Here is a 26963-nt window from a genome sequence, read left to right on the forward strand (position 1 = left end):
AGAGGCAAGACGGTGGTAAGAGGTGAACGTTGAAAGCAAACTCAGGTTGACACTTGAAGCTGATGCCATCAATCCTCATCGAATCTAATCTAAGCATGATGGTAATCATCCGCCTGGATTACAGTTCTAAACACTTGCAAGGCAAGAGCAAACAAAGAAACAGAAGTAAATACGTGCAACTACAGCTCAATCAATGGCGCTGCCTCTTTCCCTCGAAATTGAACGGCTCAAAGAGTTTCAGGGTTACTCCGGCGCGGTCCGTACATTGCATAGGCTACAGAAGACTTCAACGCTGGAAGGGACTGGATCGACGCTGGAGGAGGGGAACAAACGGTGTGGAGGGTTTCAGTGTCAGGTAGTGTGGATGTGGGGGCTACATAACGCTAGGAGGGACTGGATTGACGCTGGAGAGGGGGGGAACGGTGTGCGTGGAAGGTTGGGAGTCAAGTGATAGGATATGAAAGACACAAATCGAGGCAATAGATACCAGAACGTCGTCATCTACTCGTAATGTCTGCAATGAGATCAGCCTGGAAGCAGGCCACAACGCACAAAACTTACTTGGCTTTAACATGTTTTTCCAGTGCCGTCGTCGTAAATTGACGATCTGAACCCGGAGGACAGAGCCGACAAGTAGTGCGCAGAACGGTATCATCATGGCTTGCCATTGACAAAGAAAGTAAGCCCAGGAAGTCTCAACCTCAATTGCAACCCGTACCAGTGTAGTCTGTGCAACTCCAGCGCGTCGGGCGTGAATAAGCGTGGTCGTTTAGAGAATGGACACTCCATGCAGCTTCTCTTCTCGTTATCGCGACCAAGCTCGCGGATATACGGTGTCGCATTCGGATCCTCGTGTTGGTGTCTAGAGAAATGACTGAGTTGAACCCACTTCAGAGAATCCAAGGCGTACGATAAGATCATGTGATCCCTAATGCCGAGCACCTTGACAAACCGATCGCAATAAGGACATGGAGCCTTTCCTTTCTGGGATGCCAGCAGAACCTCTAGTTCTGCAAGGATGACGCGACGGTACTCCATCCAGACTATCCAGTGTCAAGTTTATATCAACGACACAATCCGACACGAACCAGTAAAGGTGATCAACGACAGATCTCGCCCAAAAACCGACACAAGTCGCTTCATGGTTGAGCAGCGAAGCACTTGCTGCAACCTTATCGATTCTGCCCGACTAACGCTGGACATGCTGTAGAAAAAGTCATTCCAGGACCGCGTCTTGATATGAGACAAACGTACAATTCACGATTTGCCTTTTCAACCTTGACCTTCTCTTTCTGGTAGAGCTCAGCCCACGCCGTGAGATCCGTCGCATTCTATCACAATTTGAACAGCATATGACGACTAAACAACGCCCAAACCTGGTGCAGAATCGGACGAGAAGTCTCGCGTTTGGAGTATTCCTTTGCTCCAATTAAGGCAATAAGTTAACAGGGAGGAACATACCTCCTTCAGCTCTGTCCACGTCCGGCGACGGAACTCGCCCGTGAACTGGCTCTTGGGATTGACTGCTTGCTCAAGCTCGCGTCCCGCCTTCTTGAACAAGACCCGCGAGAACGCTAGGTCCAGGTCGCCTGGAGTAGATTTAGACGGAAGCATCCGCTGCGCGAGCCATTTCGTGAACACATGGTTGGTATATTTCTTCGGGGTGTCGATGATATTGGTTGACCGTCTGTAAATTCATTAGCATATCAACTTATTATACCGTTGCTTACGAGCGCAGAATCCCGTAGCACTTAGGCTGTACAGCGAGTTGGATTCAAGCCTGGCGAAGTGGACTAACACACCGAACAAGCTCTATTGCGGAAGATGAAGTCGCAAGGAAGACCTGTCGTTGATTTGGTGCAGTACTTCAAGGATTTAATTCTCAAAGGGAATAGAAAGAAAAGGGGCTACACACAGTGCACGGCCCTCCGCCAAACAGCCAAATCGCATACGCGTCTTTCCCATAGAAACCACTCGCCTCGACTTGAGGACACGCTGGAGGTGGCGGGCAGTCACCGCGAGAAATATTGTCGTAGGCGTTCTGCCAGATCCGGGGATGTCGCGATATGAGAGCTCGGATTCGCTTGGAGGTCAGCGAAAGCTGGGAAAGGTCATATGGACTGCATTTCTCCAGAATCTGGCTAGGCTATCAGAGAACACCCTACTATCAAAGCGCCACGCACAATGATGCCGATTTCAAGCGGTAGCCTGTTAAATACCAAGAAAGAATCGGGGGGAGGTGTCGCGACTTGCATGACGGTCCAAAAGAATGCGCGTAACGCGTTTGTCACGGAAACCAGACTGACTAAAGTACACGCCAATCGAAACTCTTCTCAAAAGCTAATGCTGCCCTATAGATCTTGTTTTCCTGCCACAGGCCAGCCATAATCTGCATCCCCACGGGTAATTTGAGATCCTTGTCTGCCTCACGCCCAGGCTCGACTACAGGCAGCATCCCGATCGGAATGCTGATTGCTGGATGGCCCGAAACATTCAAGGGAGAGGTATTCAGACCTATCCCCGTCGCCTTTCCCATCTTCTCTATGATGCTATCTGACACCTGGGAGGTGTAGTTGGCAATGGTGGGGGTGCAAGGCAGGAGAAGGACATCGAGTTGTTGCTGCTTGATCACCGCTTCATACGTGTCGCGCAGTTTTCGGGAGAGATTGATTGCCTTGTCAGTGACGCCGGGGTAAGTGGTCTTGAAAAACTCTCCGCCTACAATGATGCATCAGGAAACATTGTCAACAGAAAGAGACAAAACACACACCAAGCAAGCAGACATTGACAGCTGGATTATGCAACTGTGCCTTTTTAAACATCTCCGTGTCCCAGTGCGCCAGAGCCTTCGTCAGTTTTGCGTCGTGAACACCTGATCTGACCGGATTCTGGCCTCGTAATGCTTGCTCAGAGATGCCTTGTGTGTTGGCCACGGTCCAAATGATACGTCCAAGCTGCATGAACATAATCAGCAGTGGAGAGATAAGATAGTCTTCGCCCATACGGTATGCATAGGAATGGAAACATCCACCACTTCCGCGCCCAGACCGCGAAACAGCTCAGCGGCGGCTTTGACCTTGTCTCGCACTCGAGCGTCTAATCCCGGAACCTCCAAAGACTCAACTAGAACGCCAATCCGCATGCCCTTCACTGCAGCTTTCGGGTCATTTGCATAAGCAAGAAGGGGTGTATGATAGTCGAGTCCAAACTCCGGTGCTTCGATTTGGCGGTCGTCCAACCCATCTTTCCCAGCAATAGCACTCAAAAGCTTCGCGTTGTCGAGCACATTGGTTGTCATCGGCCCCGTATGGTCAATAATAGATGATAGCGAAACGATGCCCGTATACGGGACCAACCCATAAGTAGGCTTCAGGCCAACAATGCCACAATATGAAGCAGGCAAGCGAATTGAGCCACCCTGGTCACCGCCGATAGCTATGTCGACCACGGGAGTCGCGCCTGCGAGGAGGGCTGCCGAGCCAGAAGAAGAGCCACCAGCAGAGTAGCCAGGAGCGAGAGGATTCATGACCTTGGCGTGCGCGTTGGTAAATGAACTTCCGGCGAGACAAAAGTTCTCGCAGGCGGCCTTTCCGACTATGGTACCTCCCGCCCGTAGAATCCGCGTAACGATTGTTGCATCATATTCTGGAACGTAAGGCTCTTGGAGAACATCGGTCCCCAGTAAAGAAGGCACCGTCGCAATGTTGACATTGTCCTTGATTGCGACGGTCAGCCCTGCAAGCGGCCCAGCTTTGTCTTCTGTGTTTGTTGAGGCAATGTGGATTTTATACGCCCAGGCATTGAACTCCTTCGCGTTGTCTTCAGGTGTTGGTCGATGCACATTCGAGCGAGGAAATCGTTCCGCGTCGAGGAACGGAAGGTAGTCATCTTCGGCCTCAATCTGGTCAATGCAGGAGTCCAGCCCGCTGAGGAATACGCGATACGCATCGAGATCTTCCTCAGGCACTTCGACCCCGATTCGAGAAGCAGTTTCGCGGATTTGCGCAGCCGTAACAGTGCTAACGTGGATCTCAGCCAGTTGTTCATTCAATAGATAGAGAGGCCTACACGGTCTCTGGGAGTCTGACTACAGACATCGTGGGCGTTGAAGATAGACGCGATAAGACCTTGGGAAAGACATGGTGGTCATGACAAAGTCATAAATAGTCAGGTGACCACTTTCCCTTGTCAGCTAAGTCCTGCTTGAGCCGATTCGGAAGGATGGACGCTGACTTCTATGGCGGTTCGTTTGTAAAATAAATAAATCTCAAAATATAAATGGAAATCTCACCTTGAAATAAGTCAACTCCGATCTCAAGGAGTTGAGGGGCTACCATGAAATGTTTTTGTCCATTGTGAAATATGTGTGAGCAGTTGAGAAGGGTCTGCACGTGACCGCACGTGACCACGGCTAAGGCCGGGCCGCCTAGGTGGTGCTCGGAACTTGGCAGACTTCCCTTTCTGGCCACATTTAGCTTAAATTACTCGTTCAGAATACATAAACCAGACATTCCACTGCTACCAAATGCTCAAAATTGGGTCTCAGCATGTTGCCCACGCTGTATTTTGTGAGACATAGGAGTTTCTTCCGCCACCAGGCTCTGATCTCGGCGCTTGCCCTCCTCTTAGGGTACCATCGGTCGAAAGTCAAAGTAAAGACTTAAACTTGGCGGGGATTTCCGCATAAATATCCACTGCTTCCCCCCTTTACGCCCTCCATGAACCCAGTGCTGACATCTGCCACATACAACTACCTAGTGAAACCACGCTTGTTGGTGGTATTCTTTGTGAATCCATACATTGTCAGCCGGTGCCGCACTTGGACGCCAATGCTTTCAATCTTGGTGTGTGCATCATACATGTTGGCAGACAAAAGGTCGCAGTCGCTAGAGGTAGCACCTTGCGGAGCCAAACATGACATGTTGGTTGCTTTCATAAGGTGTTTGAGGTATTCTCGCGGATCCGACATAGGGTGGTCAACGTTAACACAGTTCTCCCACTCGAACTCAGTCCACATGCTCCAGAACTGGGCTAGTTAGTAAAAAAAGCTCATATTTCAGCATAGAAATGCACCTGTGCTTCGTGCAGTACGCGTGCTTAATGTAGTCCATGATGTCGATATGAATGGCATTCGGGTCACCAACATGTTAGCGCCCTCCAATAGAATCAACCCAAAAGTGATACCTGTCTCTGTTGACGAGACCTTGATCGTTGCCTGCATTTCCAGGAGAGCATGACGAGTTATGCCACAACCAAGGGCTCAGATATCGTGCAGCAGCACCAGGGTTTGGTTGCCGCAAGCTTCTTTTCGACCACAAAAATGTTGTCAGCAACGAAAGCAAGAGCCTAGTGGCTTCAGACTCACCCGTTTGTGACCCTCCGCATAAATACCTCCCTCTTACGCCCTCTGCTCCGTTTCACTTCTGTTGGAGTCACCCCGACTCTGGTGCCGACTCCGCTTTCGACTCCGGTGATCACATCACCGCCTCCATCCGGTGCATCGCCGCAGGTTTGGCGCTGACTCAGGCTCGGAGTCCAAGTCCACTCCGCCCTCGTCACTGCCCCTGCCACTTGTCCCCTCCTCCTCTATCACTCCTGTCATCCCCGCACCTGCCATGCCTTCCGAAGCTACTCCTGACGCTGGCACTCCAGGGTTGCCCTTACAATATGGATTTTTTTTTTTACAAACGGGCCTTCATAATCGGTTGGTGTTGCCAAGGTCAAATATGCAAATTTATTGCCAAACTCAAAAATAAAAGTTGCATCCAAAATTTTTGATGATTCTCAAGGTTTTCCGAAATAGCTGTAAACTGTTTCAATAATATAACACGTCTTCCATCATGCTCGCCTTGGAGAATGAGGATGTAGTACGTGAGTGTGCAGGATCTTCCTTTTTAAGTTGCATTACCGAGTGTCCACTTACAGACCAAGGACCAGATGGAAACATCCACTGGCAGCTCATTCATACATACATACTTCTTCAAATGGACAACCATTCCTGTTTGGACTATAGACTGGAATCCAGTTTAGACTCATTTGACCCCACCTTCCCTGCCCTTTGCCATACCTTACCTTGCTTCGAAGATATTGACCTCAGACATTCAATGTCGAGCGGCCAGTAGACTTGAATGATCTGTTGACCACCGCGCCTTAGCAGTTAGTGTGCTTGTAGCAATACTTATATTATTAAGTTATATAAAATTATTATACATTCACAAACAGAACCGTGACGCAGTTCATTTATGTCCAGAAATGCCAGTGAGACTCATCATGATATGCACCATCAATAGCCTGTCCCAGACTCCAAACCCTCGGCCCGATACTTACTTTTCTCTGCCGACGCCCCCAGTTGCTTCTGGCCGAGGTTCCCGAGGGACTGCAGCAGTTTACAATTGGTTCGGCTTGAGCCTTGAACCTATGCCATTAACCGGATGGCTACACTAATGCTGAATACAGTTTATGCATGATCTCAGACATACTATTAAGAGCTGGTTAACATGGTCCTTCAAATCCTTCAATGACCTTCATCTTATGTGGCAGGTTAACCCCCTCTTCCAGAGAACAGACCAGGGTTCTGTTTACTCCACCGTCCGTCAGCCTGTTTTCATAAAATCTTATATATTAAAACAGCTGGAAATTCCGTAATGACAGAAAGTCATGCGGATGCACGTGAAACACGTGATTTTCACGTGCCACCCGCCAGCTGCGAGCCGCAGGCAGGCGAGCGGCCGTGTGGGTGCTGCAAAAATTCTCTCATGTGCTCCATGCCGTAGGCACAGACGTTATACTTGTTGATACAAAATGCACAAAAACAAGAAACATGTTGAAAAGAGGAAGCCCTCTCCACTTGGGAAGAAGAGCCGGAGCTTTTGGACGACGAGGAAGTCGTAGGCGACAATGATTACAGGTAGATTGGTACATGGCAGAGAGGAGATCCCCCCCAGAGAAACGACACACTCCAACCCCGAAAACATGCTACTATCACACCGGATTAGGCCAAATATATCTCGTTGATGAAACCGGTCGCTTCCGGTTTTCCCCGACTGTTTCAGCGACCGTTTCATCAACAAGATATATTTTGCCTAATTCGGGGTGTATGGTCCTTATGTATTCACCCCGACAACTCAGAAGAAAACTGGAGGATTTTTTTAAATTTTAATGAAGGTAATAATGGTTGAAAAAATGGTGACCTTTATTCATCAGAAAAAAAGGTTTAAAGAATGTCAACTAGATAGGAAAGAAATCTAACCAGAAAAATGTTTCTCAGATTGTAGGAGAAAAAGGGTGCATCTGTGGGAAAAATGGAAGGTATCTGGGCATAAGAAGCTTTTTTGTATGACAATATTGATTCTATTTTTTCTAATAAGATTGCTGTTCTACTTATTGTGTCTTTTTACATCTATTTTTCCCAACAAATAAAGGTGTCCCTTTTTGGGGTCATTATTACCTTAATTAAAATGTAAAAAAATCCTCCAGTTTTGTTCTGATTCCTCAGGGTGATTATGATTATGGCCGACAACAAATCAACGTCACGGCCAACACTAGCTGGCGCACAGAACTTCCCACGACACATAACCACATCACTCCCCAAAGCAGACCAGCTCTGCCAAATGGATAGACACCCAACGCTGGCTGCTTGAACAAGCACTGCGGCTTAGTAGCTGTAGCGTACTTGGCCGCGGAATATAAATCTAATTCAAAAAAAAAAAAAAAAAAAAAAAAAACCAGAAACATGTGTGTGTGGGCCCCTGGACATGAAGACATACGGGGCAACGAGAGGGCGGACGAACTTGCAAAAGAAGGCACGGAACGTGGTACGGAACTGCGAGGCACCAGGGCCAACACCATCCGACGGTCAAAAGCCAAGCTGCAGAGGGACTGGCGCGGTGAGTGGAAACAGAACAGAAAAGCAGAGGGCGGCTTTGCGCTAGCTGACAAAATCAGGCCAACGCTCAAGCCTACGAAACACTTCAAGGCATTAGAGAGCAAACGAGAGATTTTTGGAAGACTAGTGCAATGCCGTACGGGACACGGATATACAGGCGAGTACTACAGTCGATTTGTCCCGGACGAGAGCGTTCACTGCCCCTGCGGGGCAGAGTTGCAGACACGTACACATATCTTGCGCGAATGCACGCGCTACAGCCAACATCGATACCATCTAAAGAAGGTGTCAAGAGATATAGCAATGACGGAAATCCTCGGCACACCGTCGGGGATAGCAGCGCTGTCCAAATTCCTCGAGGAATCCGGGGCATTCACGAAGACCGGAAGACCACGCGAAGAAACAACCCTTCCCACGCTGGAAGACGAGCCGGAGGCGGAATTGTCTGATGATGAAGACGATGCGGGCGGCATCGAGGACCATGGTTAGATGGATGGAAGGACGACCTGAAGATGTTCAAGAGCGGCGGGATAGCCCTCTTACACACAAACCTCACTGCCAACCCACCCAATTATGGCCCCCCCTATGACCTTCATGCTCTACGCTCGCCAAATAACTCACGGGACGTCAGCGAATCAGACGCTGCTCAAATTCGTACACGGAAACCAATACATCAACCCCTGCAGGGCAACAAATGACACTCAACCCAACCCGGCCCTTGCTCTCCGAGCACCGCGCCTTAGTAGCACACGCATACTTGTACGCGGTATATAAATGTGATTCAAAAAAAAAAAAAAAAAAAAAACAGAAACATGTGACCTGTCAAAGGATCATCTTCCTGCCACGTTCGAGTGTAAGTTTCTTGCCGCGTCCCCTACACTCACACACATTCAGCTAACGAAAAAACCAGGTATACTCACACACTTAGACTAGCTGTGAGTCAAAGACTAGGCATTCTGACGTTCACGAGCCGGTCCCAAGCGTCCGTCAGTTATCTTAGTGCTGACTCCAAGTTTGCCACCACTTATTACCATGAGGCCTCAGGGCCTCAGGCTTGCGCCACGCCTTCGAACTCTGGACATGGAATGTGACCAATGATGGAACGTGTCAGTGGGGTCACCATAATTCTCTTCAACAGCCTCCAAAGTAGGGGCGGAGAAATAATTATCTTGCTTCGTCATTCGACTCAAGCCTATCCTTTACTCCTGATCTCGACTGTCACATAGCATATAATGTCTCCAAGAACGGCTGCGGCGGCATTACTACTCACTTCCTACACTTTTTCGGAACTGTATCATCCCCACACAAGGCCCACGGATTCTTCGTCTTCTTGATCGTCGCCGATGCGGTAAGGCGTTTGCGCAAAACTTGAACCTCGACTTCTTGCTTCCTACACATCCATCCAGATCTGTATTCCTCTTGCCGGTCCAAGACAGCTCTCCGCTTCGGACCAGCCCGCCAGAAACCTACAAGTCATCATATGCCAAATTTAACTCTGGGGACCCTGATTGGGACTCAGTTGCGTGCTACGTGTAGATCTCGACCAGCATCTTCCAACCAAAAACTTCTACAAACGATCAAGGACTGATTTCTGTACCCAAAGGAGATTGCGTCCTTCCATATAAGCCGTGAACGTCTCTCAGACCAGTCATTCAGCCGCCTTCATCATGCCGTCCATTATCGATAAGACCCTCAGAAAGTTGAGGCTCAAACGGCGCGACCCAGAGAAAGAAATGGAGAAGCTGACCGCCGCCTACACCGACCCGACGAACCAACAGATCGTCGAGGATCGTAATAACTTGATAGCTCATGACTACGCCGAGTAGGCCAATAATCTTCTCCGCTCGATGTAAACTGAATCATTCTCATTAGGCTGACATCGCAATTTTCGAACATGGATAACACGGATAGCGAGATACATAGCCTTGCTTACCGTGCAGCCGAACTACGACACCGTATTCAGGCAAGTTTTCTCCTTCAAACACATGAATTCTTTGACCTAGATATGTAGTCGGCGGGGCACTCGACCACGACAAGTAGTAGTGCAAACTCCGAGTCCCAAAACCAAGAGTGAGTATTTTGGTCGTCTACATCATCTCAATCTTTTCAAACTGTCTACAGACAGCAAGTACGCCCTGTCGCGCCAAACACGGGAGCAGGACCGAGCCATTACAGCCGCTTTACATTTCATAGAAATGACAATCGACCCATGCTGGGTTCGGGCGCTCCCATTCATTATTCAGTTCCTAGTCCCAGTTCTCAGGAAGGGAACCCGAACCCGTTTTTGTCTCCAGGAGCTGGATATTCACATAGTGGTCAGTTCTTATATGAGCTGCCTCCTATTGCTAGCTCACCATCTCAAGCTCCTGCTCAACGAGCCCCATATCCCCTCCCTGTCGCCAGTGGGACGCATACACAACCAGCGAGACAACCTGGCTTCTTGTCCCCCCGTCAACAGTCTGATTACCAGCCAAGTTTTTCGACTCCCCATCTACCCCAGTATTCCCGCACACGTCCTATGGTTCCTACCGCAGCACAGCTACAATCGAACCCGTCGATGCATATCATCCGCGAAGACGATCATGCGTAAGTAGTGACGATTTTTCTGCGTACAACTCACGAGTCCTCTAGCGTTCATCGTCGTCTTCGTCAAGAAGAGCTTGCCCGTCGACCGTTTACTGCAACAGACGCGGGGGTGCCTCGTTCCAGTATTCCGCAGAGAAATCGGTGTGTTTATCTGATTGATGGCCACAATTTTCATATTCACAACTGTACCTAGTCGGCAGTCAGATGAGTTAATGGGCGGATTTCAGTTTGGGAATCCATTTCCAGAACCCAAGTAAGTAACGTCAACTACCATGGCTATCCGAACTCATCGAATATATTGACATAGGAATAGGAAGCCCCGGCCCGAGCCTGAGGGCCCAAAAGAGTTGGTCATTGATATATAACTATCCTTGCTCTCATTTCAATTTCCAGGGCTTCTGCCGGTGCTCCATCTGGAGTCAAGCATGTTCACCAGTCAGGGTATCCTCTACAGCACCAAGTTATTGCTCATTGCTCTTCAGGCCCCCCGTCCAATCCACCATTCTGCAACACCAACGCATCTTTTCCGAAACGGGCTCCCAATATACCTTTGGCGGGTGAGCTGAATGAATTTCGATCATTACTCTTCCTGATCAGCGGCTCAGTCGACGTCGTGAACCCTACAGCGGAAGCAGACAGTTTGTTTGGCTCTAATGCAGACACGATCTGTTCTAACCATTTTGCTACCAAGTTCTCTCTCACAATCTGACCAGTCGCTTCACGAGCGAAACTCGTAAGTGTTGCATTTCAGCAGCGCGCGCAGCTCGCTTTGTGTGTTTAATTCCTCACAACATTCTTCTAGTAGATCTGCCCCAAGTTCGGAGTCGTTTCACGATCAAAACTTGTGAGTCTTGCAGTCTAGTAGCGTGCGTAGCTCACCGTGTGTGTCCAGTAACCCGCAGCGATCTTCTCAGATAGCTGATTTGACCTATGAATCACACTACGACACGGACCCGAGCGAGGAGCCATCAGAAGACGAAGAATACGAGGGGAAGGGGAAGGGCAAAGCCAAGGTCCGGGGTAAAGGAAAGGCTGAGACTCGGAGCACGCGCTCAGACAAGGGAAAAGGGAAGGGCAAGGGAAAAGAGAGGCAGTGAACCCAAACTTGGAAAGACAGCATGCCCAAGTTTAAATGCTTGTTTGTTTGCTTGCTTGGATACTGCATGCCTCTACAGAACTACCAGTCGTAGTACTAGGATGCCTTACTGTTCACAACATGTGACAAATACGCCGTACCTATCCCCTATTCTATCCCCCCCTAGTATTGTATCTTGTTACTTCAAGTTCCGATTACATACATCTTCTTGTCAACAGCTTCAGTACTAGTGTTGTGTCTCGTTGTACTTACTGCATAATCGAGTGGAATTGCAGGAAGATGGACCGGGACTCCGGTTCATCCATCGTCACTACTTGCATGATCATCGAGTGACGATTCCCGACCGGCGACGTGTGCTGTAGACTGACTTGATGGTGGTGGCTGGGACGGCTTTCGTGGGATGCCCATCGAGCGTCGATCATGAGCATCAGGCACTGGCAGCATCATGATCCCGATCACTATGCCAGTACCGTCACAGTGACGGTGCCAGTGACTGTGACGGTACTGCTTGTCCTCACTCATGAAATCGACTCCAGCACCGGGATCGTACGACGACTACTGGGCGTATGCATTTGTCTGTTTTGACATAGTGTTATACTCTCATCTTGCACAGCGCTCGCAGGGAATCGGAACACTGGTGGATTGATCATCAACCCTTTCTCCAGTCAAGAGGCTACCAACTGCGTCGTCGATACCATGCCGACTGGACTCCGTCATGGAGACTTCCAGGAGCCGCATTACCAATGTATGACTGTGAGGATAGTCGACATGGACTAGTTCGTGTCTTTCCTTAGTCGATGACTTGAGAGTCTCACTCGAGCTACAGAATCGCCTTGTGTTAGATGCCATACGAATAGAGGATGGTTCCAAGGTTGTTCTCAAGCGCGTAGATACGCGCCATGTGGAGTTGCCGATTATCCAGTACCTCAACTCACCGGACCGTCGACACCACGCTGACAACAGAGCGGCTCCATTATTGGATACTATCCCAATACCTGATGACGACAACACTGTTTTGATTGTCATGCCTTTTCTTAGACTTTTCAACTCCCCGATATTCCGCCATCTCCGAGAGGTCATTGATGCGCTTGGTCAATTTCTCCAGGTAAGCTCATTTTAACTTGTATTGTTGTTTTAACGGTTCTTAGGGATTAGTATTTATGCATTACCACTCCATAGCTCACCGGTATGGCTTCTTCGAGTTCTGAGGTCGTACTAAACTGTGTTGTCCCAGCGATGTTTGTCGCCTAAACCTGATGATGGACGCATCCAAGGTAGTCCCGGGTGGAAACAATTTCAACATACCAAGGGCTGAGGAAAACGACCTCAGCCTCCACTATAGCTGGAAAGACCGATGCTCTGTCGAGCCAGTTGCTTATTATCTTATTGATTTTGGCCTTTCGCGCTATTTTCCTGAGGGCGTCGAAGCCGCAGCAAGCTTCGGCAGGTACGGGCAGGACCGCACAGTCCCAGAATTCAAGTGGGAGGTGCCGCACAATCCGTTTAAAGTGGACATTTATCAACTAGGGAACACTTTCCTTAACGTTCTCGCCGTAAGTTCTGCATATTGGGCTGCGACGGTCTGTTTGAACCTTTCTGTTTAGCGCTTCCCCGAGAATCGAGGACATCTTCTACCCTTATTGCGTTCGATGACCGCTGATGATCCAAATGCACGACCGACCGCACTCGAAGCCTTGATGGAACTCGAGGCACTGAGCGTGCACATCCCGGGGGACGAGCTTACGATACCCATGGTCTATGAAGCGGACGGCGACGACTCCTCATGCTCCGAAGAGGAGGATCTCGACCATGAGATAACGTCTGAGGATGACCACGAGCTGGTTGAATTGGGAGAGTAGTTGTTGTGCGGAATATATACTGATCTTGACATGCTTCCTCGAAATGGCATTGACATTCACGTTGGTACAATAGATCCACAAACAGATAAGATAGATCAGCGAAAATGATGATAATCTAATCGCTCACGTCGATGATGTCATCATCCGATATGACTTTCACCACTCGTGCCACTGGCCGCCGTGGTCGCACGGGTTCCTCATCACTGGACATGATCTCGATAACGTTGCCTTGCATTTTCTGCTTCGGTATCAGCCTCCTATACCTGGGTGTCGGACTCGGCGACCGCGACCCCGCTCTGGAAGTGAGACGACTTCGCGGAGAGGTATGCTTCTGGGATTTGCGAGGCGATTTATTGATTGCACTCGTTGGCACATCCGGTGGGTCCGAGTCCCTGCGTCTTGTCGTCGTCGTTGTCGTTCTCGAAAGAAGGAGCTGATCATCATCATCGAATGAAAGAGGAAACGGGCGAAGCGACAGTTTGGAGGGTGTGAGCTCCAAGACAGGTGTGTTCTCGTTTTCGATCACTCGCCCCAGAAGTGGCTTGGGAGGATCTTCTGATTGTATGGGCGCGGAGAGTCCGCTACTTGGTTGAGACCCAGCAGCAGGTCGTAATGGGACCGGAGCCGACTGAGTGGCTTTACTTTGGGTTTTCCTTGCCATCGCCTTTGCAAGCGGAAAGAAATCATTCATGTTGGCTTGCAGTTGGGCAGTGTTCAAGCCCGAGCCCGAAGTTACTTTTTTGGGCTTGGTCGTCGATGCTCTGACCGCAGGCTTGGACATTGTTTGTGGTCGTGTCAAATCCCGGACCGCTGGTTGGGAGAAAGGATCCTCTACCGATTTGATGTTGTCTTTGGGCACTTTCGAACTGCCAGAAGCTCGAGGGAGAGTAAGATCACGAACAACGCCTGGAGGCGGCCTTGGTTTCGAAATGCTAGGAAATGCCGGTAACACATCGCCCTCATTCTCTTCATCCGTTAGGACATCAACGTAAAATCCCTTCTTCGGTTTTGGATGAGCGACTTGGGGAGGCGGGGAAACAGGGTCAGAGGATTCTTCCTCTTCTTCAGCAAACAATGGCGCCTTCAGTTTTGGTTGCGATTTGGTCGATGTTCTTTTGGGGGCAGCGGCGGTGCCCTTCGGCCTCGCCCTCGGTTTGGTTGCTACTTTCGGGGACTTTTCCTCATCATCCGACTTTTCCTTGACTTTCTTCGCTCGTCCTTTCCCGGCTTTCTTCAGTTGCTTCGTCTCCTCGCGTTCCTCCCATTCTCGAACCAGTCTCGGTTCTGCGATACGGACCATACAGGCCGGCATCCACACCATCAAAGGCTTCGATTCCAATTCGCGTTGTTCTTCCTCCGACAGCTCCTGCCATTTCGACTTCTTCTTGCCCTTGCTGGGGCCGTCGTCGTCGTTGTCCGAAAAGCCAGCCTCAGCCAGTTCGGGGTACTCGTCAGCATCTTCTGGCCGCCGAATATTTTGGATACCGCTCTCAGCAAGACGGACGAGCTGTTGTGGGTGGATCTCGAGCCGATATTCCAAAATAGCATCCGTCGAAGCATGCTCTCTGGAGCGCGTAATCTTCGCAATTAACGGGCTATCTTCTTCCTCGTCGTCAGAGTTGTCGTTGACGGTTAAGGACGAGAAATGTTTCGCGATCATTTTGGACGGTGTCCCTTCGGCAGCAGGTAGTCCGCTTTTGGTCTTGCGGGGTGTCATCGGCAGCATGCCACGTCGACCATCCAGCTCCAAAACTCCCCGTCGCAATATCCTAAGTACAGCACCATGCCAAACAACGGTCTTGAAGCGCTTGATGATCATGTTGCGGTACCCCCACTCGAAATAAAACTCGCAAGTCTTCGCCAGCTTGCCTAGATCAGGTTCCTTCCCCCAGGTGAGTTTGAGGTTATCCGATGAGCGGCCCAGTGACTCGGAAGTGAGCGGGTTGACGTAGGAAAGCAAAATGTCGACATCAGGAAACGCGTCAGGAATTTTGTTGGATAGAGAGACCTGCTTGCGGCCTATGAACCCCCTGGAGTCTGTGCGCAGCTCGTGGCGCATCTGGTTCCGCCAGTCGTGCAAGAAAGTCTGGAGCCGCTCGCGCGAGAGGTTTTTCGCTGCATCATAAAGGGACCGACCTAAGCCATAACGAATTAGTCCACGAGCAATCTTGGGACCGCACCCGGTCATTCCACTGGTGTCGTAGTCGCCACCGCTGCATAGACCAATTAAGATCATGTCCCCGCGTGTTAATTCAATGTCGGGGTGGGTTTCAATGTCTTGCATCCGAAAAACGCGCGAATGGTTCTTGTCGTCCTTTCCATTCGCGTTGAGGGAAGGGTTTGAGCGGTTTCCAGAGAGATTATTGCTCGAACTGTTTATCATTGTCGTTTGGCAAGAATTCATGTGTCTGTTTACTCACTTGCGGATGACTGTCCTGGCCCCAAACAAGAAATTGTCCACATCGTCCGAAAGAATACCGTCAATGACCCCAATTCGATTAAGATAAGCTAGTTCAGCCTCTGCCTCGCCCGGAGCCTGGCTTGTGTGAGCTAGAAGGACAATTGAGATAACAAAACACATACCGTGCGCCACTCAAACCCGAACGACTCGACAATCTCCTTCATCCCATTGGTGAGCTTGTGGGTGGTAGGGTTGATCCTCTTGCCGCGCTTCCAGGTGGGTCGGTGTTTCCCGTCAAACACGAAAAGTGGCAGGAACGGCGCGTGCATGAGGGTGGCACAGCGGAAAAACATCGTCCGCAGCTCTGGGTTCTCGCCCTCCTTCCCGTATTCTGCATGGAAGAACCAGATGCTTGCGTCAATCCCAACACGGAACCCGCGTTTCCCATCAGGGTTGGCCACGAAACCTTCTTGGACCGCGAGATGTGTCAGTGAGCGGACGGTGGACGCGGGCTCTAGTTCCTGTGGAGGTGTTGTTCCTAGGTGAGTAAGGTTTCGAGAGGAAAACGCGCCTTCCAGAGGCCGGGCACGCCCATCGTCGCGGTTGACTTCAAGTTTGATGGAAGTAACGTGACCGTCGATGTGTGACGTTGTCGTATATCCAACCGATCTCGATCGAAGGTTCAAACATCCCGCGCTCTGCCACTTGGGTCACACCTTGCTGTTTCTTTCCCTTTGACCACCATCTGTATTCCCCTCTTATCCAGTCTTCGCAGTTCAAAACTAATGCGTTTTCAGTGTCACTAGCACTTGCTTGAATCCAGTCGTTCATCGTTGCGCAACCTGGTTTGTGTCCTACATGTTAACTGGGTAGTCTTTCTTACTGTCCAGCGTTTATGAGAACGGAGAGCATTGTTCTCATGCTCCCTCAAACTGGCTGCTCTGCGTTGAAGCTTGCCAAGTTTCCAAAATCTCATCTGTCGCCCCGCCATGACTCACCAATCGTTCACATTTGATGAAGTACAGCAGCCCGTCGCAACCCCAGCCCCATCGACCTTTTGTGCGTTCGGCTCCATCTCGAGCAATATAGCAATCTGGAACTGCGGGCAGCATTCTCGGTATATGCTCTCTGGCTTGATCGTCCGATGCGCCTACACGTGTTCTTCCATTGTGCTCGACGCTGAGGCCGAGCCCATGACGCGGATGGACGAAGGCCAGTTCTTCGTTCGTTGTTTGGCTTCCCGCAATGCAAGTTTAATCCTTGGCAACGGTGTGGGTTGTGGCAATGGCTCTTACGAATCCAACACCGGTGGCGGTAATCTGGCGTGGTTTTACTGTACTTCACACAATGTAAAGTCACCTTCAATTGCAATTGGAGGGTTGTTTGTTATTTGTGGTCGTGTTGTGCAATGGCAGTCAAGGTATCTGGTGTTGAGTGTGCTAGAAAAGTACATTGCCGGTTCGTTAGTAGCGCATAAGTAGTCTAGTCCAAGAAAGAGCGTTGATTATTGAAATTTCTCCTTATATATCCAAGCGAGACCAATGTCGCTTTGGCCCTGCTTAACCTAAATTTGGGGTCAGAACAGAAAAAGACAACGAAAGAACACATACAGCAGCACGGTACCACTTCGCAGCCTCCTTCCTGTCCTTCTTGGTGCCTTTGCCATTGGCCAAACAGAACCCGAGGTCCATTTGCGCATCTGCATCGCCCATCCGCGCGGCGACCGTGTAATAGCTCACACCCATCTTGGCATCCTTTGGAATTCCCCAGCCGTGGAAGAAGCACTGCCCCACCTCGTAGATAGCGAGGATGAGCTCTGTCTGGATGGCGCTTTCGTCAATTGCGCCGCCTTGACGGGCAGCTTCGAGGTCGCTGACGGCATGTTCTGCTGCCCGGCGTAGCCATTTGAATCCATGCTTCTCGTTCTTGGTGCACCCCCAGCCGTGGCGCAACGCCAGTCCCCACATAAGCATGCCTACACCACAGCCTCCATCGAGTGTCGCAGCACGCTCAAAGCAAACTGCGCTCTCGGCAAGCCGATCGTTCTCGTGATGTGTTATGCCAAGCTGAAGAAACTCTTGGGCTGTCCGCATCGTCGGGGATGATGAGGGTTGGGGGGCAGATGTAGCAAACGCTACGTGGCGGCTTGGGGGCTCTTGCGAAGGTTCTCGATGCTGTTGTTGGAGTGCTGAAGGAGATCGAGGTTTGAATTGTTTGTCGGTCGGAGACGGGGTGGCACTGTCGAGCTGGTAGAAAGAGTAATCCGAATACAAACTAACGGGAGAGCTGTTTCTTGGCGAAGGCGGCCGTCTTGGGAGTGCGATGGGGCCTGACCCGCCAGGAGTTATGGGTGGTCGAGGTGGCTCAGGCTCTTGACGAATTGTGGCTACAGATTCCCTGCTGTACACAGAAGAGGAGGTGCTGGCTGCTCGTGACAGCGGTGAACGCTGAAAACCCTGGTTATCAGGCGTGTTCGGGGCCGCCTTTCGCCCATTTCGTTCCAAGACCCGTTTCTTTTGCTCGTCTTCGTAAGCCTCGGGTAATTCGACCGCAGGCCGAGCGGGACGCGAATAGTTGGAAGAAGTCGGGTTTATGATCGCAGTTTTGCCTGCAGCATAGCCAGATACTGGCGCAGAGACCGTCACGATGGGCACCGCGGGCCAGTCCGACTCGTCTAACGCTCGTTGACCGGTGCTAGAAGACTGCCACGAGTCACGGAGGGCGGGAGGTTGGAAGAGATGGGACTCTGGTTGGTAGAGGTGTGTGTCGGGGGTGTCATAGCTGCCATAGTCTATTTCTGGCGGATCGGAGTCTTTGGAGAGATCGAGATACGACGAATTATTGTCAAAATTGGATAGCCCGTCTCCCCAGGTGGCGGTAGACTGTCTGTTAAATTGGCTGTGGAGTAAGGGAGAGGACGGGGCGGTATGGTGGGATTGGTATGGTTGGCGTTCAGTGGAAATCGGCGGAGGGTGTCTCCGTTCTTCACGTGCGGCATTGAAGTCTTCTCGAGACGATGGAGCTCTCCGGGCCGAAGTTTTCCGAACGAGGGTATCGAGTGGAGATGAATGAGGGAACTGGAAGGATTGCTGGGGTGCTGCAGCCATCATGGTCGAAAAGAAGGTGAGGACATCCTTGGTTACTGCAAATCATTCCCAGCTACCGCTTAGTCAGTTGCACGTCTTTCTTCCTCATGCTGGTCCCGTAGGCCACAATGGTTGTCTCAATTCTACGCGTTTTTATTGTGTTGACATCCATGTTAGACTATATGCCAATTCTATCAACGTGGTCAATGTCGATACGGCACCGCTTGTAAGTTTGAGCATACCATGGCGAGTGGAGGCACAAGTAAGCACAATAATCAACCCCCTTCTGCCTCTAATGCAAGTCAGATCAAACGTATACCCGCCCTGGAGCTGACTTGAAAGTCAATATCTACTCGTACGTTGACTACCCCACCAATACTTCCAAATCTCATTTCCTTCAGAGCAGAGTCCATCAAGAATGACCTGTCGACAGGGAAGGAGCGTCCTATGTGGCCACTGTCTTCTTATGGACCCGCTAAATACGAACCAACCATATTTTCTGGCCTGGATGAGTCTCCAGAGGAATTGCGAGTCAAAGCAGTGGCTGCAATCAAAGGTGGCAACATGAACGAATACGTGCGTAATCTTGACCTCCAACGAACCAGTCTTATTAACTATCGCAGATAAACTATGAGTCGTCGAAGATCGCTAATGCTGAACAAGTCATTTCGGTGCGCTTTGTCCTCCCATCCTAGACCACCACTAATTACGTTCAACAGAATGGGGCCAGCAACTCTAACCAAGTCTACGAACAAGCAACAAAGAATGATAGCAGTTCTGCGTTGCCCGGAAATACAACTTCTGCTTTCGGAGCGACATCTGCATTCAACACAACTACGTCTGCATTTGGTGCCCCAGCTACTACATCGGCGTTTAGCAAACCAGCTTTTAGTCAACCAGCCTTTGGGCAGTCAGGGTTTGGGGCTGCTGCGACGACATCAGCTTTTGGTACCAAACCTTCAGCATTTGGCCAACCCTCAACATCGGGAGGAGGGGCTTTTTCTGCCTTCGCGGGTAATGGAACTTCGGCCTTTGGCGCTACAGCTTCCAACAACCCTACCCCGTCATCCACTAGCACTACAGGATTCTCCTCTTTTGCTGGCAGCGGCACCTCCGCATTCGGAGCTACTGCTTCGACCGCGAAACCGTCTGTGTTTGGATCATCTCCAGCAGCGACGAATACCGGAGGGTCTGTTTTCGGTCAATCCAGCTTTGGTAATACGAGTTCGACCAACTCAGTGTTTGGTGCGAAGCCGACGACATCGGTTTTCGGCGCGCCTTCAACTACCTCCGCGTTTGGAGCTCCCGAGACCAAATCTGCTTTTGCTGCGTTTAGCAACCAAGGGGGTACACCTACGACAACTACGACAACTACGACTTCTGTATTCGGTGCTCCAGCTTCAACATCTGCGTTTGGAGCTCCCGAAACCAAATCTGCTTTTGCTGCTTTTAACACTCAAGCAGCTACTCCTGCGACAACTTCGACTTCAGCATTCGGTACTCCAGCTTCGACCTCTGCGTTTGGAGCTCCAGCTGTCAAATCTGCTTTCGGTGGCACAAGTAACTCAGTATTTGGGAACACGCCCCCTGCAACTGCATCGGCTTTCGGTCAATCTTCGTTTGGAGCTAGCAGTGATAACAACTCGGGGAGCGCATTTGGCACTACCCCCGCATCGGCTTTCTCGGCTTTTGCAACTACGAAACCCGCTGCCTTCGGGCAGCCCATCGCGTCTGCATTTAATACGACCCCGAGCTCGGCGTTCAACTCGGCGCCATCCTCTGCTTTCAACACTTCCGCGGCACCGGTCCAGTCTGCATTTGGTAACCTGAGCCAGCAACAACCATCTAACGCTTTTGGCGGCGGGGCTAGGGCCACCTTCGCTTCGACGCCAGGACTACCCTCGGGACCCCCGCCCCCTCCTGATTTCGAGAAAATCAAGTCTGAGCCGACGCGCTATGTGCCTGGGTCAACGATGTACGATTCTGTTCTGCCGCCAGACTATATGGGGAAGATGCCGGAGCACGTTTTGTCTGCGTTCAAGGCAGTCAAGTTTGAGTGGGGAAAGGTCCCTGAATGGGTACCCCCAATTGAGCTACGGTGAAAAGTAGATATCGACTATGTAGACTGAACCTATGTAGAATTATCGCTCCTTTCCTCCTCGTCCGGGTGCTTGTCTCTGTTAGTACAAACAGAAAGTTGAATCTTGCTCGTGAAGGTAGTCCTGACGTGCTCAACAACAGTCAATTGTTCCTCCAGACAATAAAAAATAAAAAACTTTGCCATGTTGTTTCGACAGAAATTGAGTTCGAGGTCAACGCACAAGGGGAATTAGAAAACAGAACAACTTGCACAATACTCGACAAGCTTGATCAGCAAGTCTGCGACACCACGTGATCGCGACCTGGTCGACTTCGCGTTCGTGCAAAATGTCGCGCTCACCGTAGCCAGTCTTCAAGTTGTTTCTTATTTGGTACAAATGCATTGATTCAGTCGAATAGGTAAGTCACAAGCGAGGTAATCCCGCTCTTTCTTTCCAAGAACGGGGTTGACCGCGAACATTTTTCTGTTGTTGACCTGGGACCCCAGGATCCCCATCGTTGACCATCACCTTGGGCACATATGGAAGAGCAAAGTCAAGTCTGAGCCTTCGACCGCCGAGGTTGAGGGGATCTTCTTTAAACATCTCCATTGCGGTTACCGCGTCAGATTCAAGGTCGTATTCGACGTGTGCAAATCGTCGAGAGCGGCCGTCTTGATCGAGCGGAACACGAATACCACGGAGGCTACCATACGGCGCAAACAACGAGCGGAGGTCTTCTGCGGTTGCCTGGCTGGGGAGGTTGCCGACAAAGATTGTGCTGGAAGAGACCATCGACTGGGGCTTCAACTTCCCAGCGGCGGCGTAGTCAATCCGCATGAGACGGTGTCCAATTTTGTTGGAGGACTCAAAGGCAGAAGACGCGTCTTTGAGACTGCTAAAGAGCGCGAAGCCATATCCCCGACTTTGGCCGTCTTCATCTTTTACTGGACTTGTGGTTCGAGGGAAGTTTGGGGAATGGAATAATAGGGGAACGCACAGATATATATGTCCTCCACGGAGCCATGCTGTTCTAGTACTTCTCTTACTTCCGTTTCTGTTGTTTCGAAGGGCAAGTTTCCGATATAGAGGCGTTGGGATGGTTGATGCTTGGAAGTTTTCGGGGCTAGTGCTTCACTCGAAAGCTGGCGAATACGGCCGGGGAGTGGGGGCCGGAGAGTAACTCGTGGCCCCAAGATTCCGGATGGAATCAGGGACAGAAAATGCGAGCGAATGGATAGCCGTAGCATGAGCGCAATACGAAAGACGCGTTGTGCCGCGGAAAATACTTCCGAAATGAGTGTCACATCAATGTGACCGTGACGGCTGTGGACCTCAGCTTGAATTCCTTCCACATACTGTAGACTTGCTGCAGTGGCGTCGTCGACGCGGAGACAGACTACTCGTGCCAAATAGTCATCGTATAATGCGCTTGGAGGAACTCTGGGAGGTGAGCGGAATACACTGTCCATTCTAACGCCATAATCTCATATATTCCTCAGCAATTAAAGCCCGTGTGCGAACTCCAATCTCTGCTCTCGTTCTCTCTTGAAGAGGGCTTCACAAAGAACCCTCATAAGACGCGTAAATGTAACCTCGGCGTTAATATAACGCACTGGGTTATGCATGCTCAGTCGAGCAAGAATGGGGATAATCCAGAAATTCGTTTGATTTTCTTCCGTCTCCTCACGTTGCTTGAATCCTGCTTTCACGTCGTGGTCGTTTTTGACGGGCCTCAGAAGCCTAATTGGATGTGTGAGGCAAAGGTAGATGCTTGGGTTGAGCGACTGAAACCGGGTATCAAGGAAATCGTCGAAGCGCTAGGATTCGAATGGAGGGAAGTGCGTATGACATCCTTTTCAGTCGAACATACGCTAAACGCCCTTGTATCTCTTGTAGGCGCCAGGCGCGGCTGATGCAGAACTAGCACATCTGAATGAGACCGGAGCCATTGACGTAGTTCTTACCGACAGCCCTCATGCTTGTCTTTTCGGAGCCCTCACGATAAGTAACAAGTGAGCTTTCCTACTCTTCCCTCGCCGAAACACGCCTTCATTTTCAGCTTTAGTTGGGGCCACAACTTGCCGATCAACACGGGCGATCCACTTCGTAAGGGAAAGGACGACAAAAACCACTTGTATGTTCGGATCGTTCACGTCAATAAGTTCTCGTTTGGCACGAACGGTGCCATTTCTTTTGCGTTGTGCACCGAAGAGGCTGGACTATCTGTCTTCGTTGGTACTGAGAGGCTACGGGAAGCCCTCGTTGACTCGGGCTTGGGCGTTCGCTTGTGTGATGCTGTCCGAGGGCAGTCGCGCGAAACAATCGAATCTTTATTGGTGGACTGGCGAAAGGAACTGATATCCTTTCTCCACCGCCAGTCCAATGTTAATTCTCGGAGCTTGGCCAACAAAATAGGAAACTTGGGGAAGTCATTCCCCAACATTGACCTGCTCATCTCCTGCGTTGATCCGCTCACATCTTCTTCACCTAATGTCACTGTGGTCAAAGGTCCCCTCGCTGCCGAGCCCAATCTGGGAACCATCGCTGCCGTTTGCGAACGATACTTCGAGTGGGGTTATCGCGATCTTCTCATCAAGCGTTTTCGCAGTTTACTTTGGCCCGGCATAGTCTTGCGCATCTTTCTATGCGCAGCCGTAGAGCTTGACCGAAAGACATCTCCTCCACTTGATGATCCAACCACAAGCCAGTCGTCGTTCATTACGCAGAAATTCTCTTCGTGTCGCGAGAACCCAATTAACAATCATTCTCCATTCTTCGTACACATCTCGCAGGCGAAACCTACCAATAACACTCCTGCTCATCGGGTCGGAATCAAACCTTTGATCCTCATCAGATTAGCAGAGGCCGGGCTTCTTGGAACGAGACAACCACCCGATAAATTGCGCGACGACAATGTGATAAATGATTCAGAGCTCGAGGAAACTCAACAAGAGCCTGGTCGCATTGGAAGTCCAGCAGACGAGCAGAAGGAATTGCGACTCCGGATTCCCGCTGTCCTAACCCAGCTGGTTATACCTAGTCTGGTTTCAGATTTAATCCAGGAGAAAGTCGCAAAAATTTCGCCGCCCACCGTCGAGCCCAGTGACAATCCTCGAGGTTCTAACTCCCAGAAGGCGAAGAAGGGCAAAGCTAGACAAGAGGCACTTCCGAATTCAAAGTCTTCCTGCTCACAACCAGCGACGAAATCCAGCGCCAAGTTGGCAGGAAAGCAAAGGGCGCTGGCAACGGCAGCGGAAGGAAGTGGCAAAATTACAGACTATTTTCCATCATCAAAGCCCCAAGCTCGTCCTAATTGACGACGAGAGTTGATTGTATCTTGATTGTATCCGTATCGTTTTCTTGTTCTGCGTCATTGATGCGCTTGTAGGCATAGTATGTAGTTTGTATATCTGTATGTTGTCGCTGCTAGTAACGAATTCACTTGAATCAATTTTCAATTTTTTGAGTTGTTTTTGAGGTTGATGTATGATAGATCACATGACCATCATAACTTGTCACTGCACATCATTAACGCGCCAGATGTGCCTATTCCGAGTCCGAGTTCTTATCTTCGACGCTCACGATGTCTGTGGTCAGGCTCCCAGAGACGGTGTAGGCCTCTCTCTATATATTAAATGAAGAACTAACCCTGTACGTTAGCACTGTTGCGGCTGAGCAAATTCGCCAAACGGCTGCACAAATCGGCGTGCAAGTCCCCGAGAGAGATTTAGACGCATATCGAGTATTCCTCAGCGGGCTAGACTCCTGCATTGACCAAATCGAGGCTGAAGACGACTACCTTCCGTTGCTCGACGCAGAACGATTCCCTCGCTCGAATGTTCACCGCCCATCGCCTGAAGATAACGCAAAGCAGTTCAATTCCTGGGCATATAAAGTCCACATTGCCTCAACAAACACAGAAGACAAAGCTGGTCCACTGGCAGGCTTTACTGTCGCAATCAAGGACAATGTTAACATTGCGACCGTGCCTTCTCTGCTAGGAACCGATGTTTTCGAGGATCCCTACATTCCGGAATACGATGCAACAATTGTCACACGAATTTTGCGGGCGGGGGGAACCATAGTCGGGAAGGCCGCCTGCGAGAACTTCTCGCTTTCCCCCAACTCGTTTACGAATGCGCAAGCCAAGGTCATGAATCCGCTCGCTCCTGGGTATTCTGCCGGCGGCTCTTCGTCTGGGTCGGCAGCCTTACTTGCGGGTCCGAGTCCCATCGTCAATATGGCCATTGGTGGCGATCAAGGTGGCTCGATTCGTTTACCTGCTTCTTATTGCGGTATTGTTGGTCTGAAGCCTACCTATGGGCTGGTGCCGTATACTGGAATCGCGCCTCTGTCTTCGATCGTTGACCATACCGGGCCAATGACGACGAATGTTCTCGACAACGCAAGGCTTCTGAGTGCCATCGCAGGTAAAGACGGGTTGGACGACCGCCAGATGGGTGCACCAGAGTTTGGACTCGATTATTATACACCCCTTCTTGCTTATGCGAATGACCCGAAAGCTGCGGTCAAAGGCATGCGGATCGGAGTTCTTGTTGAATCTCTGGAGGTTCCTGGGCTCGACCCTCGGGTACGGGAAAAGGTCAGGGTCGCTGCGGAGCTGTTTCGCAGTCTTGGTGCGGAAGTGGTTGATGTTTCCATCCCTATGCATACGGTATGGAAGAACCCAACCTTTCCAATGCTGATCATCGTTTCCTCAGCTCGGCCCTGCGCTTTGGACGATCGCCAATCGACAAGGCATCTCCGAACAGGCTTTGCGAGGGCAGAATCCGGTCCGATTGGGTGTTCATGATGTCAAACTTACCCAGAAGTTGGCGCATTGGAACACCGAAATGTTTGAAAAAGCGCAGCTGCATAATCCAGCAATTACGGTCTCGCTACTCGGTTCGTTATTGTTCATATCGTCTTCGGTCTCTGATATCTTCCAGGTGGGCAGTTTGTCAAATACGCATACCCTGGCGCAGCCGACAAAGCTATCAACCTATCCCGCAAACTACGCGACACATACGAGGCCGTTATAAAGGACCATCATCTCGATGTCATCCTCCTGCCCTGTACACCAACGATCGCGAACTACACTTTTGACCTGTCAGACAGTGTGGGCGACAAAATGGGGAAGGCTGTGGGGATCACACTCAATACGTGCCCGCTGAATGTGTCTGGTCATCCAGCAATCAGCATTCCGATTGGAACTCTTCCTGTCATTGAGCCTGGACGAGAGGTGGACACGGGAATCCGTTTGCCTGTGGGAATGCAGATCATGGCTGGATTTTGGCAAGAGAATAGAATTTATAGGACTGCGTTGGCTTTTGAAAAGTCCTTTGACTGGCGCATACTCTAAAAGTATTCGAGTAGTTGCTCCGCGCCCTATTGGAATCAATCATTGTTATCACTGCATCACGCATCACATTTTGCTTCCAACTCCCACCACCACTCATACTACTGTCGACGTTCTTGGAGTGTTTGCAGCTCTCGTGTCCGTAACAGACCCGTGCTTCGACAATCGGAGGTTCGGCAGCATCTAGGGGCATTATCTTTCTCCGAGGTGTGTGTGGATCGATGGTGAAGCACTGGGTCCGTTAACTTATGACCATTGATATGCAAGCAAAGACAATCTAGAATTTTCTTTTACTTCATCTCTTCGAATTTCCTGGACCCTGTTCTCACACCATTGTCGTTTTTTTCCGGCCAGCAGCCACCTTCATGTAACAGTGATTGGATTCGAATGGAGAGTCGTGCGTAACATATCCTTTTATCTCACGCGTATGTTAACTGTCTCTCCCCTCTATCTAGCTTGAAGTGTGGCCGATGTGGAATTTCAGATCGCAATTCTCATCGAAGTTGAGTGAGTATATCTAGCCATGTTCTCTGAATCAGGTTCACGTTCAGCATAAGCGCACAGCAATAGTTCCTGCTCATTTGCAAGGGCAACAAAAGTGCGGATGTAA

At 50.3% G+C, this 26963-nt stretch overlaps 11 protein-coding genes across 11 annotated transcripts; 6 read left to right on the forward strand and 5 right to left on the reverse strand.

Moving 5' to 3' along the window:
• Positions 1-501: 501 nt before the first annotated feature.
• MIND_00423800 (uncharacterized protein) lies at positions 502-2273 on the reverse strand (the record flags this gene model as incomplete). Its single annotated transcript, XM_037361053.1, has 12 exons — positions 2184-2273; positions 1916-2137; positions 1803-1865; positions 1731-1756; positions 1462-1687; positions 1377-1418; positions 1255-1331; positions 1089-1204; positions 911-1043; positions 719-862; positions 562-660; positions 502-514 (listed from the first exon to the last, which is right to left on the reverse strand). Exons 1-12 carry the CDS (start codon positions 2253-2255, stop codon positions 502-504), a joined length of 1233 nt encoding a protein of 410 aa, XP_037221345.1. The 5' UTR covers positions 2256-2273.
• Positions 2274-2305: 32 nt separating this feature from the next.
• Positions 2306-4097, reverse strand: MIND_00423900 (Amidase signature enzyme; the record flags this gene model as incomplete). Its single annotated transcript, XM_037361054.1, has 4 exons — positions 2306-2718; positions 2771-2954; positions 3005-4019; positions 4069-4097. 4 exons carry the CDS (start codon positions 4095-4097, stop codon positions 2306-2308), a joined length of 1641 nt encoding a protein of 546 aa, XP_037221346.1.
• A 5455-nt stretch (positions 4098-9552) lies between these two features.
• On the forward strand, positions 9553-11568 carry MIND_00424000 (uncharacterized protein; the record flags this gene model as incomplete). Its single annotated transcript, XM_037361055.1, has 13 exons — positions 9553-9707; positions 9758-9892; positions 9929-9955; positions 10007-10471; positions 10517-10612; positions 10665-10724; positions 10779-10817; positions 10865-10906; positions 10954-11028; positions 11077-11109; positions 11163-11204; positions 11274-11315; positions 11364-11568. 13 exons carry the CDS (start codon positions 9553-9555, stop codon positions 11566-11568), a joined length of 1416 nt encoding a protein of 471 aa, XP_037221347.1.
• A 519-nt stretch (positions 11569-12087) lies between these two features.
• On the forward strand, positions 12088-13426 carry MIND_00424100 (Protein kinase domain-containing protein; the record flags this gene model as incomplete). The annotated part of the gene is made up of 6 exons (XM_037361056.1): positions 12088-12131; positions 12181-12343; positions 12394-12672; positions 12716-12753; positions 12802-13120; positions 13172-13426. The coding sequence occupies 6 exons, from the start codon at positions 12088-12090 to the stop codon at positions 13424-13426; spliced, it is 1098 nt and encodes a 365-aa protein (XP_037221348.1).
• Positions 13427-13541: 115 nt separating this feature from the next.
• On the reverse strand, positions 13542-16572 carry MIND_00424200 (uncharacterized protein; the record flags this gene model as incomplete). Its single annotated transcript, XM_037361057.1, has 4 exons — positions 13542-15798; positions 15847-15962; positions 16010-16496; positions 16544-16572. 4 exons carry the CDS (start codon positions 16570-16572, stop codon positions 13542-13544), a joined length of 2889 nt encoding a protein of 962 aa, XP_037221349.1.
• Positions 16467-17242, forward strand: MIND_00424300 (uncharacterized protein; the record flags this gene model as incomplete). Its single annotated transcript, XM_037361058.1, has 6 exons — positions 16467-16470; positions 16508-16574; positions 16625-16672; positions 16718-16805; positions 16853-16886; positions 16937-17242. The coding sequence occupies 6 exons, from the start codon at positions 16467-16469 to the stop codon at positions 17008-17010; spliced, it is 315 nt and encodes a 104-aa protein (XP_037221350.1). The 3' UTR covers positions 17011-17242.
• An 89-nt stretch (positions 17243-17331) lies between these two features.
• On the reverse strand, positions 17332-18946 carry MIND_00424400 (uncharacterized protein; the record flags this gene model as incomplete). Its single annotated transcript, XM_037361059.1, has 2 exons — positions 17438-18946; positions 17332-17391 (listed from the first exon to the last, which is right to left on the reverse strand). Exons 1-2 carry the CDS (start codon positions 18935-18937, stop codon positions 17332-17334), a joined length of 1560 nt encoding a protein of 519 aa, XP_037221351.1. The 5' UTR covers positions 18938-18946.
• A 95-nt stretch (positions 18947-19041) lies between these two features.
• Positions 19042-21015, forward strand: MIND_00424500 (C3H1-type domain-containing protein; the record flags this gene model as incomplete). Its single annotated transcript, XM_037361060.1, has 6 exons — positions 19042-19044; positions 19091-19175; positions 19220-19268; positions 19315-19489; positions 19537-19584; positions 19633-21015. 6 exons carry the CDS (start codon positions 19042-19044, stop codon positions 21013-21015), a joined length of 1743 nt encoding a protein of 580 aa, XP_037221352.1.
• Positions 21016-21417: 402 nt separating this feature from the next.
• Positions 21418-22280, reverse strand: MIND_00424600 (uncharacterized protein; the record flags this gene model as incomplete). The annotated part of the gene is made up of 2 exons (XM_037361061.1): positions 21992-22280; positions 21418-21938 (listed from the first exon to the last, which is right to left on the reverse strand). Exons 1-2 carry the CDS (start codon positions 22239-22241, stop codon positions 21418-21420), a joined length of 771 nt encoding a protein of 256 aa, XP_037221353.1. The 5' UTR covers positions 22242-22280.
• Positions 22281-22327: 47 nt separating this feature from the next.
• On the forward strand, positions 22328-24311 carry MIND_00424700 (uncharacterized protein; the record flags this gene model as incomplete). The annotated part of the gene is made up of 4 exons (XM_037361062.1): positions 22328-22441; positions 22494-22832; positions 22891-23006; positions 23060-24311. Exons 1-4 carry the CDS (start codon positions 22418-22420, stop codon positions 24309-24311), a joined length of 1731 nt encoding a protein of 576 aa, XP_037221354.1. The 5' UTR covers positions 22328-22417.
• Positions 24312-24577: 266 nt separating this feature from the next.
• MIND_00424800 (Amidase signature enzyme) lies at positions 24578-26356 on the forward strand (the record flags this gene model as incomplete). Its single annotated transcript, XM_037361063.1, has 4 exons — positions 24578-24606; positions 24655-25669; positions 25716-25899; positions 25944-26356. 4 exons carry the CDS (start codon positions 24578-24580, stop codon positions 26354-26356), a joined length of 1641 nt encoding a protein of 546 aa, XP_037221355.1.
• Between the last annotated feature and the right edge of the window lie 607 nt (positions 26357-26963).

The sequence above is a fragment of the Mycena indigotica genome, assembly GCF_014461135.1.
Source record: "Mycena indigotica strain 171206Taipei chromosome Unknown Mind.scaff0004, whole genome shotgun sequence".
Classification (NCBI taxonomy): Eukaryota; Fungi; Basidiomycota; class Agaricomycetes; order Agaricales; family Mycenaceae; genus Mycena; species Mycena indigotica.